At 44.2% G+C, this 14,233-nt stretch overlaps 1 protein-coding gene across 14 annotated transcripts in view; it reads right to left on the reverse strand.

Moving 5' to 3' along the window:
- The window catches only part of SMAD1 (SMAD family member 1), an 86,546-nt gene that overhangs the window by 20,994 nt on the left and 51,319 nt on the right, over positions 1 to 14,233 (reverse strand). The window contains exon 1 of one of the 14 annotated variants that reach the window (XM_089302430.1): positions 17 to 14,153. The exons of the other annotated variants lie outside the window; for them this stretch is intronic. Within the exon in view, the coding sequence (XP_089158556.1) occupies positions 17 to 176 (160 nt within the window). The 5' untranslated portion in view covers positions 177 to 14,153. Of the gene's footprint in view, positions 1 to 16; positions 14,154 to 14,233 lie in introns of those variants that run through there. 14 annotated transcript variants of the gene reach the window in all.

A 14,233-nucleotide genomic window follows, 5' to 3' on the forward strand; every position in this document is an offset into this window, starting at 1 on the left:
TGGGTAAGGCTGCCACCTGTGGTGCCGGTGCTGGTTTGTGTCCCGGCTGCTACACTGCTGATCCAGTTCCCTGCTAATGGCCTAGGAGCTTGGGCCCCTGCACCCACGTGGGCGACCTGGATGAAACTCCTGGCGCCTGGCTTTAGCCTGGCCCAGCCCTGGCTGTTGGTGGCCATCTGGGAAATGAACCAGCAGATGGAAGACCTCTCTCTCTCTGTCTCCCCTTCTCTCTCTGTAACTCTGCCTTTTTTAAAAAAAGTTTATATTTTTTGAATGACATGAATTATTCACCACATGTGTTTTAAATTGACACGTGAACTCACCTGAAAACAAAAAGAAGCTCAGGTAATGAAATGAGGCAGGTAAATAAGAGGGCGCTTCACAAAGTTCATGGAAAATGGAATTGAAAGTTAATTTGGGCACAAAAAACTTCGAAACCCATGCATACAAGTGGTCTTCAAAAAATTCACAGGAAAATGCATTTTATGGAAAACCTATGCATGAACTTTGAAATTCTGGTTCACCGAAATACATCTGTTTCAATTCCATTCCTCAACGCGCTTTTGGAGGTAGCTTCGCACAAGGAGCACTACAAAATCCAAAATCCAAATCGCTCGTTCCACAAAGTGAGCTGTTCTCCGAGACGGAGTTTATGCTGTGACCTGTCCTAGGACTTGATGTACATCTCTACTCAGGATCTGCAAGTGATTACCCTCACTGCCCCCGGCCCCGCTGGCCAGGGAAGAGAGGTCAGACAGCCCACGCTCTGGCTCTGCCCCTGCCCGTCGAGAACCACTCCTATCATTCCTGCAAGCTCTTCACAAGAGGAGGCTAAGAGTTCCTAACCAGCCTGGTCACCGACCTCAGGAGCCTCTTGAGGCAAAACCATGACAAACACAAAGAGCCTAGAAGGCAAGGGCTGGCTCGTGGTCATTACAGAGCCCTCATCAGAGGCAGAGCCGCAGTGTCCCCCCAGGGTCACCAGATGGCTCCTCCAGTTAACAAAGGCTTGGAAATCCTTCCTGCTCCTGCGGCCCCTCCTAAGAAGAGAAAAACAACCCATTTTATACGCTGCACGGGACAGAGGAGGTTTAAAATCTGGGGTTTTTGTTTGTTTGTTTTTTGCTGCTCATTATTTTGTAGTTATTAGAATCACAATGTGTTTTTCCGAAAGAAGTGATGTTTAGGAGCAACCTCCTGGGCTAGTGGTCAAGGCGTCTGTGTCCCAGAGTGCCTGGGTTCAATTCCCACCTCTGGCTCCTGGCTCCAGCTTCCTGTTGATGTAAACCCTGGGAGGCCATGGTGATGGCTCAAGTAATAGGAGACCTGGCTCCTGGCATCAGCCGCTGTTGGGGTGTGTGTGTGTGTGTGTGTGTGATCAGTGGGTGGGAGCTCAATCAGTCTCTCCACTTCTCAGATAATTTTTTTTAAAGAAGCAATGTTTAGTGGTATTTTTCTGAGGCTTCCCAGAAACTCTAGCCATAATTTATATCATTTCTATGGAAGAAATGTATTCAACATGTGGGTTATTACTTATGAGCTAAAAATTTTTTAAGTAAAAATAGATTTTTGAAAGTCTAAAAAATTTTTATGCTGTAGCTTAAATTCTTAATCTTGTAACAGTAAGGTTTGTTTATTTCCCTACATTTTGACCTTATAGAAATAAATATGTTTAATATAATAAATATTTTTTAGGAGAATGATGGACTCTGCCCAAACTAAGCCGCTAAAAGCACAATTAATTTCCACTTTTATCTGTCAGTAGTCACCTGAAGTATGAACTCCTTTGTTTTGTTGCAGAAAAATTTCTGATAGAGGTTCTGTTGACACCAACAGCAACCACATTCCCAAACCTGCTATGAAATGGTCCAATTCCTGTAAACCCTGCAGTCACAGGGATTCTCCCTTCTTTGGCTGCCGCAGCTTGACACACCACTTCTCAGTGTGCCACTTAACTGCTCATGCGCAGAAGCGCATGCGCCACATGTATCAGTATTTTCTTTTATACGGACCCTGAGTCTGAGGAATCTTTCTCCCACATCCATACTGTGAGGAGGAATTCATTGGTGTGTTCTTCTAGCGCATATAAAGTGTCATAGTTTATTTGAGACTTTTGTTCATTTGCAGTTTAGTTTTATTTATGGCATGAGGGAATCATTTTATGTTTTCTCCAAATGGTTAGCCAGTTACTCCAATGCAATTTAGTAAAAAGCCCATCTTGGCCCTAGTGATTGGAGACACCACTTTTCTCATAATGTCCCATAAATGTTTGGACCTATTTTTAGATATTTTGTCCCATTCTATCACTCTGTGGCCCCAGTACCACTGTGTTTCAGTCAGACACTTTGTAAAATACAGCTATTATAATTAATTTTTTTTCATCTACTTGAAAGGCAGAATTATGGGTAGAAGAGAGAGAAAGGGAGGGAATTTTCCATCCACTGGTTTATCCACTGAATGCCTGCAACAGCTGGGGTTGGGCCAGGCTGAAGCCAGGAGCCCAGAACTCCATTTGGGTCTCCCACACATGTGGCAAGGACCCAGGCACTTAAGCCATCATCTACTGCCTCTCAGAACACACACTGGCAAAAAACTGGTTCAAAAGTAGAGATGGGATTTGAACCAGGGATTCTGCTATGGGATGTGGGTATCCCAAGCAGCCCTTTAACTGCTGTGCCAAAAACTCACCCCTCCACATTCGTGTTTATTTGTGTTCTAGGTGTTGTCTACATTAGTCTGCTCTGGGTGCCATCACTAGGCCTAGAGGTCAACATGCCTGCATCCCACATCAGCGTGTCTGGGCTCAGTCCACAACTCCAGCTCCTACTGATGTGGACATGGCGGGCAGCAGATGGCTCGAGTGACTGGGCTCCTGCCACCCAACATGGGAGACCAGGATTGAGTCCTCAGCTCCCTTGTTTGGTGCTGGCTGTTGCAGCCATCTGGGGAAGGAACCAGCAGTTGGGAGCTCTCTGCCTCATGCACGCACACATACACATGGTGGAGACAGCACGCTTTCTTGACTTCGGGGAGAATGCCTCTAGTTTCCCCCCAGTTAGAAGCTGGCTTTAGGACTAAGATGCATTATGCTGGGGAAGTACCTTCCCATCCCTGTAATTCAGTGTTTCTATTAGCAATGGGGTGTTACATTTTTGTCGGAGGCGTTTTCAGCATTTTTGGATGCTATTATGACTTTTCTTCTTAAACCTACTAACGTGGTGAATGTTATCCCTGCATTCCTGGCACTGAATCTGCTTGGTCATGATGTTCTTCTTTCTTAATGCAGTGTTAGCATTTGGTCACTAATACTCTTTAGGATTTTTACATCAGTACTCCTAAGTGATCTGGTCTATTTCTTCTCTGTATGTATGCTATCTCTATCAGGTGTAGGTGTCAAGGCAACGTTCACATCATCAATGCCTGCTCTGAAACACCTCCTGTTTCCGGATAGTTTCTCAGGGTTTGGCTAACTCCCACTGTGAAACGCTCTGGGACTGATGCTTTCTTGTGGATTAGTTCCTTTCTCTATTGCTCTTGCTTAAGCTTTCTGTTTACTGAGGTTAGTTTTGATGAATTAGATTTTCTTCTTAGCTTTCAAATTGATTTTGACATATCATATTTATTTACAAATTCCATGCAATCTTATAATTAAAATTTCCCCCTCTATATCAATGGTGATTATCCTCTCCTGAAGTTTTATATTTGTGTTTTTTTCTTTGTCTCCACTTTTTAAAAAAAGATTTACTTTTTTATTTGAAAGGCACAGAGACAGAACAAGAGTTGAGAATGAGAGTGAGACTGAGACAGAGACAGAGAGATCTTCGTTCTGCTGGTTTACTCCCCAAACAGCTGCAGCAGCTAGGGCTGGGCCAGGCCAAGGCAGGAGCCAGGAATCCCATCCTGGTCTCCCACATGGGTAGCAGAGGCCCAGCCTTGCTGCTTAGGCCATCCTCTGCTGCCTTCCCAGGCACATTCAGCAGGGAGTTGGATTGGAAGAGGAGTAGCTGTGACACAAATCAGTGCACCAATATGGGCTGTCACTGTGCCACAGCTGGCCCCTCTACCTTTCCTCCGCCTTGATTAAATTATCTGGTTCTTGGTCTTTCACAATCATTCAACTTTTGATGAACTTTATGCCACAGCTGATAAATAAACAAATGAATAATGGATATGGTTGTATTTAAAAGCACTGCTTAAAGGCTGGTGTTGTGACTCAGCGAGTGAAGTCTCGCCTTCAGTCGCAGCCTACAATGCCACCGTCCCATATGGGTGCTGCTTCCTGTCCCAGCTGTTCCACATCCCATCAGGCTCCCTGTTAATGGCCTGGGAAAAGCAGCAGAAGATGGCCCAAGTCCTTAGGACCCTGCCACCGTGTGTTAGACCTGGAAGAAGCTCCTGGCTCTTGGCTTTGGCCTGGTCCAGCCCTGGCCATTTTGGCCATCTAAGGAATGAAACAGCACATGGAAGAGAGCTCTCTTTCTGTCTCTCCCTTTCTCTGTGTAACTCTTTCGAATAAATAAATAAATCTTAAATATACATAGGGGCTGGCGCTGTGGCATCATAGGTTAAGCTCTTATCTGCTGTGCAGGCATCCCATATGGGCGTCAGTTCGTGTCCTGGCTGCTCCACTTCCAATCCAGCTCCCTGCTAATGGCCTGGGAAAGCAGTAGAAGATGGCTCAAGTGCTTGGGCCTCTGAACCCATGTGAGAGACGTGGAGAAGCTCCTGACTCCTGGCTTGGATTGATCCAGCTCCAGCCATTGAGGCTAACTGGGAAGTGAACCAATGGATGGAAGATCTCTCTGTCTTTTTCTCAAATAAATAAATGAATATTTATATATATATAAATGTGTGTGTATATATACATATATACACACACACACACATACATATGTTCACAAAAACAGGTGATACAATGGATTTGGCCCATCAGAGTTTGCCAATCTCTGACAATTATCTATGTTTTTCCCACTACATGACTTATCTTCTGTTTAGACTTGTGTGTTCAACTTCCTATTATTTGTGTATATCTTACTTTTCCTGCCATATTCTTTAGTCTCCGCTTTATACAGGAAGTTGCCATGTTATTTGGTGCATATATGTTCATCATAAAGTATTCTCTGTGTTAATGTTTTTTGGCTGAAAACCAAAGCCCCTGTTTTCCATTTCCATTTCCCTGTAATACCTCTACTATTTCTTTTATTTTTAGCCCCCTAATCACTTTTTGAAGGAAGGCACAGATCTTTTCAATATAGCATGGAGTGCGGTTTTGAGTTATGAACCAATTTGAAAAATATTTAATAGATGAGTTAAGCCCATTTACATTTCTTTATATGAATGACATGTTTGGTGTCAATTCTGTTGTGTTATTTTATTAGTATTGTGTGTATTATAGTTGCCTGTGTGGTGTAATTCTGGTTTCTGTATTTTTAAGGAAGTTCTAAAGATAGCTCTTTATTTTGATTTATGGATATTTTTACATTTATATCTTTTAGTGTCTTCACTATCTATGTTTTCCTTAATTGTCCTTATACTTCCTAGCTCCTCAGTTTTAAATATATCCTTTGGCTTTCACCTATAAACCATACAATAAATGCTTTTATTCCACTTGCTCCTTTCTCTATTTTTTATCCATTTTTATAGTTGCACACTTTCTACTTTATCAGGACATCTGAGCTACACAAGACTCACTTACCTATGTCACCACTCTTATCTCTACAAGTATTCATATTCATCAACAGTTCTTCTGCCAAAGTTTCCCCAGTCATGTCTTCTATCTCTTTTCAAAGTATTTATTTATTTTCATCTACTTGAAAGTTGGGGAAGAGAGGTAACCTTCCATCTGTTGGTTCACTCCCCCAGATGGCCACAACAGCCTGGGCTGGGCCAAGCCAAAATCAGGAGCCCAGATCCATCTGGATCTCCCACATGGGTATCAGGGGCCCAGGCACTTGAGCCTTTACCTGGTGCCTCCCAGGATGCATTAGCAAGAAACTGAGCTGGAAGCAGGTAACTGGGACTGAATCCAGCACTCTGATGTGTAACGCAGACATCCCAAGCAGCAGCTTAATGTGCTGCGCCACAATGCCTGACCAATATCTTATTTCAATAAAGGTCCTACAGTGGATTTCTTAGAAGAGCTCACTGTTAACAGTATTTCCCCGAGTTCTTGCACATTTAGAACTTTTGATAGCTTATACTTCAATAGCCTGATTTGCACTGGCTTTTTTTAAGTTTCTTGAAAATGCTGTTTTCACTGTTGACTATATGTATACGAAGGCTGATTCCTGAAACTAATTTCTTAGCTTCACAAATAACATGTACTTTTTGCCTAGAGATCCTTAGGTCTTTCTTGTTTTTAAAATCAAACAGTTTTATAAGCAATTTTCAAAACTAATCATTCTTTGTGAATTTCCCCAAGTATATGTGGGTTCTTTTAATACTTAGGTTTAGTTTTTCCCTTATTTCTACAAAGTTTTCCTGGATTTCAGTTTTCGATTACCAGTCCTGCACCACCAGCTCCAGGCACATGTGAGCTCTGATTATACACACACTGGATCCTCATTGTATGTTGTACATTTCAACCATTTTATCAAACCCATTTATTCTTTTATAAATGCTTCTTTCATGCATTTAGTTGTTTTCCTGTCTTTATTCAATGAATTGTATTATTTTAATATAAATCTAATATAATATCCGCCTGTCACACTGAAATTTATTCTTTTTTATAAAAATCTTAAATTTATTCCTGAGTTCCATTAACTCTGATTTTCTTCCAATTTTAGCCCGTTTCTATACTTAATTTCTGATATTCCCCTCAAGTCCTTGTTAGAGAATATTTATTTTGAAGTGTTGTCTGACAATTAATACATTCAAGCCACTTGAAGGAAATCACATACTGGATAAAGGATTTGTGTCCTGAATATACAAATAACTTCCAAACTCATTAATTAAAAATCAAATTAAAAGTTGGATGAACTTGAAAAGATTCTTACCAAAGAAGATGTACCTTAAAAACATTGTCTAATGAAATAAACTAGACATAGGATAAATATTTTATGATTCTACTTTTTTAAGGCACCTAGAATAGACATATTTATAAGAGCAGAAAGTAAAAAAAGAGTGGTTACTAGGAGTTGGGGGAAAATAAAGGAATAATTATTGTTTAACAGGTGGAGAATTTCCACTAAAGAAGATAGAAATGTTTTGGGTATATATAGTGGCAAAAGCTACACAATGTTATGAATGTATTTAATATCAATGAAATACAGGGTTAAAATGGTCAGTTTATCTTAGTTATCTTTGTTACATGTATCTTAGTACAATAAAAATCATTTTCAGTTAAAAGAAATGACTACACCACCTGCTAACAAAAATGTTGAGCAGGGAGTTTCATATGTTGGTGATGGGAATGTAAAATGGTACAATCACTCCAGACAACATGTGGGCAGTTTCTTAGAAAGTTTAACCAGCTGTTCTACTGCTAGCTATTTGCCCAAGTAAAATTAAAACATGCCACATGAATACTTTTATATTTATTTGTGCTACCTCAAAACTGGAAACAAGCCAAATGTCTATTGACAGATCTGTGAATAAGCAAATTATGGTATATCCAAATAGTGGACTACTACTCAGCAGCAAAAGGGAATGAAATAAAGGGATGTAGGCTGGCGCCGCGGCTCACTAGGCTAATCCTCCGCCTGCGGCGCCGGCACCCGGTTCTAGTCCTGGTCAGGGCGCCCGATTCTGTCCCGGTTGCTCCTCTTCCAGTCCAGCTCTCTGCTGTGGCCCGGGAGTGCAGTGGAGGATGGCCCAAGTGCTTGGGCCCTGCACCCACATAGAAAACCAGGAGGAGGCACCTGGCTCCTGGCTTCGGATCAGCGCAGTGCGCTGGCTGTAGCGGCCATTTTGGGGGTGAACCAATGGAAAAAGGAAGACCTTTCTCTCTGTCTCTCTCTCTCACTGTCTAACTCTGCCTGTCAAAAAAAAAAAAAAAAAGAAAGAAAGGGATGTAAATCTCAAAAGCATTATGCTGAAAGAAGGCAGACACAAAAGAGCTACAAACTATGTAATTCCACATATACGACATCTAGAACATATAAGCCAAGGTGTGGTGACAGAAAGCGAATCACTAGTTGCCTAAGCATGTGGGTAGGGGCCGGCAGGAGGGATTACAGAGATGCAGGAGTAAACTTTCATGGGTATTGTGGAACGTTCATTATCTCAATTGTGGTGATGCCTTTCCAAATATCTAATACATTAAAACTAACCAAAATTAAACATGTGCAGTTTATGGCACGTATTCCTTAGGAAAGCTGTTCAAAAATAAGTACGAAGAAGCATTTTTAAACTGTTAGCTCAGTCCATTTTCTGTTGCTAGAACAGAATACCTGAAACTCAGCAGTTTATGAAGGAAAGACATTTTGCTGGCTTATGGTTTTAACATCAAAAGCATGCTGCTGGCAGTTGCTGGGCTTCTGGTGAGGGCTATGCGCTACACTGCAGATAAGCAGAAACACGCAGGAGTACATGTACGAGAGAAACAAAGAAGGGAGATGGAGCTGCTGTGTACCATCCCACCAGGCAGTAACCCCTCCAGTCTGAGAGCCAACTCAATCCTGCAAGACCTAACCCAGTCTCTCAAGAAAGACTTGAATCCATTTATGAGAGTGGTGTCCCATAATCTAATCACTCCTTCTCAACAGTTACACTGGGGAGCAAGCTTCCGCACACAAATCTTTGGGGGGACAAACCATATTGAAATCACAGCACTGTCCTTTTCCAATTTAAAAAATTAGAACATTTTTTATTATCCACTATTTCCTCCCATCTTCAAGGTTTGGACACAAATACTCTACACTCTCAACAGTACTATATTCCCAACAAAATGAGCTTCATTTTACTATTGCTACTTCAGGGGTTACAAAATGAACATCTGCTCATTCAGGATACCCGCATAGGAAAGGAATTTCATTTCACTACGACAGAAACACCAGCTTTTATAGTGAAAATCAACTCTAGAGGAGGAAAAGTAAAGAGCCAGAAGGAAGCCTCATGTTATGTGATGATAACACTTAAGGCATACAACGTCTTACATGAGTAAGCAAAAGTTAATCACAAGCAGATTACATGATAAGATAGATGGGTATCCAACACACTCTCAGAAGAGGACATTTCTGTCAAATTTATCTGCAGTTTATTTAACATTAACGAAAGGTGCACCCATTACTTCAAATCCACTCGAATACCTCCCAGAATCTTTGCAACATTTTCCAGAAAAGCAAACCTTGGTGATAGAAGGGAGTCAACTCATTCAGGGTTCCTGCAGCTCTTAATAGGGATTATGAACTTACCTGAACATTTTGTTTTTTACAAATCCATATGCATATGTTCTACTCCTTAGTACTTACTGAATGTGAAAGTGACATTTTATATAACCTAGAATCAAGCAGCTCTGCACACTACTTGGGATTTTAAGTACCTGGTATCTGGCACACAGAGCTGGGTAGGTACTAATACCCCAGTCTGAACAGGTGGATTTCCTACTTACTCAATGTCCATACAGTTCTAACGAAGTTGTGAAGTTCTCAGAAAATTACAGTGAGAAATGACTGGTAACTGTAAGGATGTAAACCTAGACTCTAGAACTAAGGTAGTTTATGTAGAAGCAAGGACACACCAAGCTGACCTTTTTTAAAAATGTGGCGAAAGCATTTTTTTTTTCAAAAGATGTATTTACTTATTTTGAAAGTCAGAGTTAGAGAGATCTTCCACCTACTGGTTCACTCCCCAGATGGCTGCAATGGCCAGCACACTGGGGTAGGCCAAAGCCAGGAGCCAGCAGCTCTATCCAGGGAGCCCAAACACTTGGGTCATCTTCCACTGCTTTCCCCAGGCCATTGGCAGGGAGCTAGATCAGAAGTGGAGCATCCAGAACACAAAGCAGCACTCATCTGGGCACCAGAGTCATAGGCAGTGGCTTTACCTGCTACATCACAATGCCGGCCCTGACACCAAATTGATTTTTAGGTGAAGATCATTTATCACAAATTCACACTAACACCATCACCACTACAAACGTTAATTGAACCCAAACCACGCTGAGCACATTACAGCCCTTGGCCGGTGAGAGTACACAGAAGGGTAATTCACACAGAGAGTTTCACGTCAGGGCTCAAAGGTGTGAGAACTCTCAACCAGGATATTCCACTGCCTCAACAGCTCCAAGTCTCAAAGACTTAGGACTTTAATTCTGCTTTACACAGTCTGAGGCATGGATGAGAAAGAATGTACTAGAGTATTTCTAGACAAATCGTAATTAAGGCCACTCACTTTAAACGCCATATGAACAATAAATTCAGCTATAAAATATACCCAGCTCCCTGGCGAGTCATGGTAACCGAATCATGGTTAAAATCCGACCTGTGTGATATCGGCTAGGCGGGGAGTTGGTGAGCAGAGGAGCTGAAAGACTGCCAGCAGCCTTAGTGCCACAGCCACCACTGCAAAACCCATGAGCTGATCCAACAGGGCTGCAGGCTGGGCAAGCCCATTCCCATCACACACGAAACGGCATGAAAGCCACATGTATCCTACACCCCAAGTGGAGACGCCATGACACCTTCCTGGCGATCATCTACCCCTGACCCATTTGAATATTCAATTAGGGTACCACCCCCTACCCACTCAAGGGACAACCTGAACTCTGGTGAGGGCAGCCGCCATTTTTCCTCATGGATAAGATGCCTGCAGTCATGGCTGAATGGACACCATCCCTTTAGATAAATCTTGCTTTTCTACCCACTGATGCCTCTTCTTGAATTCTTTCTGTGGAGAGAAGGACCTGGACTAAATCAGGGCAGGGCCTCCTTGCCCACAATACTTTGAAGACTTCAGGGCGTCTTTATGTCCCAATGTGTACCTGTTGTCCAGGGTAACTAGTAATAGGTATCCCTCACCAAGCTCTAAAGTGTCCTGGCTTGGGCAATAAACCACATACGATCACCCTAACTATATATGCCATAAAAAACTCAATCGAGGATAGGAAAGAGATGGATCTGGAGCAGCTGCCAGCTCTAGAGAGGAGCCTGACCGTGGAAGAGAAGAGACACACGGAAGCTCGCCAGGCAGGGGTGAGGATACCCACACACAAGTGCCTGGGCGTGTGTGGACTTGACCTCTCTTTGTGTGGAGAAAGAGGTCAAGTCCACGGCTCTCACCCGGCCGTCTCCGTACCTGGTGCCTGTTCCTTTTGTGTCTGCAACATTTCCGGTAAGGAATAACTAAGACACCAGGCTTTTACTGGGCCCAATGAAGGAGCAGACCAGGTTTAGGCACCTGTTGACTTACAATTCTCAGCTCTGGGCTGAGGGACTAACCCAGCATGCAGAATGAGGATTTGCAAACTCCAGGCTGAAAGGAAGAAACCGGCAGTGGGTGGGGGGTAGGGTGGTGGTGGTGGTGGGGTGTGTGTGTGTGTGTGTATGTGTGTGTGCCAAGTTTCCCTCTATTTCTCTGTCTCAGGCAATTTTTACCATACAGAAAACAGAAACAGGAAGCCTTGACTTTCTGGGGAACCGTTCTCTTAGTTTCTTAATGAACTTCTACTGAGAGTGAGGGGCTTCCTTTAAGGACTGTTCCTATCAGGTAATGAGAATTACAGCCACCTGCTGTGCAAGAGGGGCCCACTCTTCTCCATGCATATTTATTTTTGATGTGAGTCTTTTTCCACAGCCTAGGAGCTGCAGCCCCTGGTAAGACCTGCCCTCTCTCCACACCCCACTCCTTGGGGAAGGTAGTCTGAGTCCGAGAAAGGGCCCTCCCTCCCCCTCACTGCTTTCCATCTCTGAAGGCAGGAGGCGCCTTGCCTTTTTGCTCACTGGCCCTCGGTTTTAGTTACAAAAAGAAGCTCCCCTTTCCGGTCAACGGGAAACCAAACCAAGAACACTTCTGGAAGCAGGGTCTCAGGAGACATCGGGTGCGTCCGTCGAGGACCCGGCTTGTCTGCGCTGACAAGGCACAGGAGAAGGGACCGAGAAGGGACAGGCCGAACTGGGCAGACAGTGAGCTCCACAACACATTCCGGGCCGCGGCCGATGAGGTTCGGGAGTTTGTTCAAGAGTCTGAAGTGCTGCTGGCGATGGCACCACCAGCAGTGCTGGCACTGTGGTCCAGGAGCGAGACCCAGCCTGACATAGCCCTACCTGCGCTGTGAAGGGCTGATGTTCTGGAGAAAGTAGCTTAAAAGTTCTGCAAACAAGGGTGCCGGATCCCTGCCTGTGTCTGTGCACTCAGAAAAGCAGCCACCTGCTGGTACTCTTCCTGGGGCTGCATAAACGCTGCTGGGCTCTGAAGGGTAAGAGTCCCAACAGTCACCTGAGTGCCAGTCCTGCCTCTAACAACTACAGATCCCAACTTCTCAGGGTCACAATTTCCTTGCACACAAGAACCAGGGACTTGCCCTTCAAAGGGCCTCTCTGCTCTGCAAGTCTTGTGAGCCATGAGAACACCACTCTGTGGACGCGTGGCCCACGGTGCCAAAGTTCAGGCCCACGTGGAGCTCCCACATGTTTCTGGGAGCTCCTGCAAGAAGGGGGCCTCGGGCTACTTCGGCAACAGCACTTCTTACTGAAAGGGGGGGAGATAAGCCGCCAAAGCAGCTGTGCCCAGTGTAACATGCCACCAGACACCTGTCCTGAGAGTGTGCGCTCAGTGCCTTCTGAACAGGCTCACCGCCAGGTAGGAACTGGTGAACAGCCCTCTTCCTAGACCACTGAAAACCTACAGCATAGGCATTTATGAAGCAAAAGTCCAACCTCAGGATATGTCCTGGGAACTCTACACTGCAGAAAGGATTCTTGCAACTTTAATCAAAGGTACAGATGTGATGAAAATACATAACAGCCCAAATCTCTACCTTTCTGTATGCCTATGGGTGGTGAAGTGATGGTAGCCAGGGGTGGAAATACTGGGTAAGGTGCACTGAGCATCTTGATCCATCGTGCAGGGCATTGCAGATACAGAAATTGCCAAGGCAGGCACGGTCCACCCCGCCCGCACCGAGTTTCTGCCGCTGAATCCTCACAAGAGTTCTGTTTAGGGAGGCAGGCCCACCCCAGCTAGGCAATGCCCCCAAGGCCACACAGCTGCTACCTGGAGGCCGGATTTAAATCAAATGCGGATCATCACCTCCAGACTCTGTCTCTTAGTACTACAGAACCCGGAAGAGATTGTGCAAGCTGTGTCTTTTAAATTCTCCCCATTCTTCTGTTTAGTTTTTTGGGGAACATAATGTTAAGAGATAAGACATTTTGCCTAAAGGGGGCAACATTGTAGTATTTACTTTCTAGGCACATATTAATTATGGTTAACATTAATACAAGACAAACATGCAGACACAATTTGAAGTAGAGAAGTTAATTATATTCAGTAACAGTATCTTCAAGTTTAAAAACATTACATTTAGAGATGTAACTCAACTTCTGAGAACCGACTTGCTAGGTAACGCCAGGCTGCTGGGCCTCTTTTGTATGCAGTACTGGGTGATCTCCTTCAGATATGTCTGTGAGCCTCTGCACCTGCAGGCCACCTGCTGCCTCACCACTGCCTCGCTCAGACTCCTGCTCCAGTCTGGCCTGCAGTGACTCCCACCACAGTGCTCACTCAGCCGGCCCTGGCTTTCCCAAGCTTCTACCTGCTGGTCAGTTTCACACTTCTGCACCTCTGCTGGCTTGACCATAGCCCCATATTCTGACGCGTGCCCCTCTCCTTAGGCGTGTTCCTGGCTTTCTATCCACCCCTCGTGGAACTGAACTCCCGTTTGTAGCCTACTGGGAGCTAAGATCGGCCCATCTGCAATATCTTATTGCTTATTTGTCTTTATCTCACCCAGACTAGAATTGTCCTGGAGTGCAGAATTGGTTTCTTTTCTTTTGTTATCTGCCAGGGTCTGACACATAATAGGTCCTTAATAAAGAAAAATCAGTGTTTGTGGACACGGCTTCTGACTTGCTTATTATGAACTGCTCACTTAATAAGGGCAAATCTTTCTCAAAGTATAGTCCTTGGACTTCTACGTGTGAATCAGCGAGATACTTGTGTAAAAAGGCAGACAGCTGCACCTCATCCCAGGAGCTCCAGGAAGTGAGGAGAATGCAGCCTGGTGAGGGGACAACAGGGGTTGCCGTGTGCACCAGCAACAGGGCATCAGGTTTCGGGCCCTGCGCCTCTAACT

This window comes from Oryctolagus cuniculus, chromosome 8, assembly GCF_051225735.1.
Source record: "Oryctolagus cuniculus isolate XC-2025 breed Fujian yellow rabbit chromosome 8, ASM5122573v1, whole genome shotgun sequence".
Classification (NCBI taxonomy): Eukaryota; Metazoa; Chordata; class Mammalia; order Lagomorpha; family Leporidae; genus Oryctolagus; species Oryctolagus cuniculus.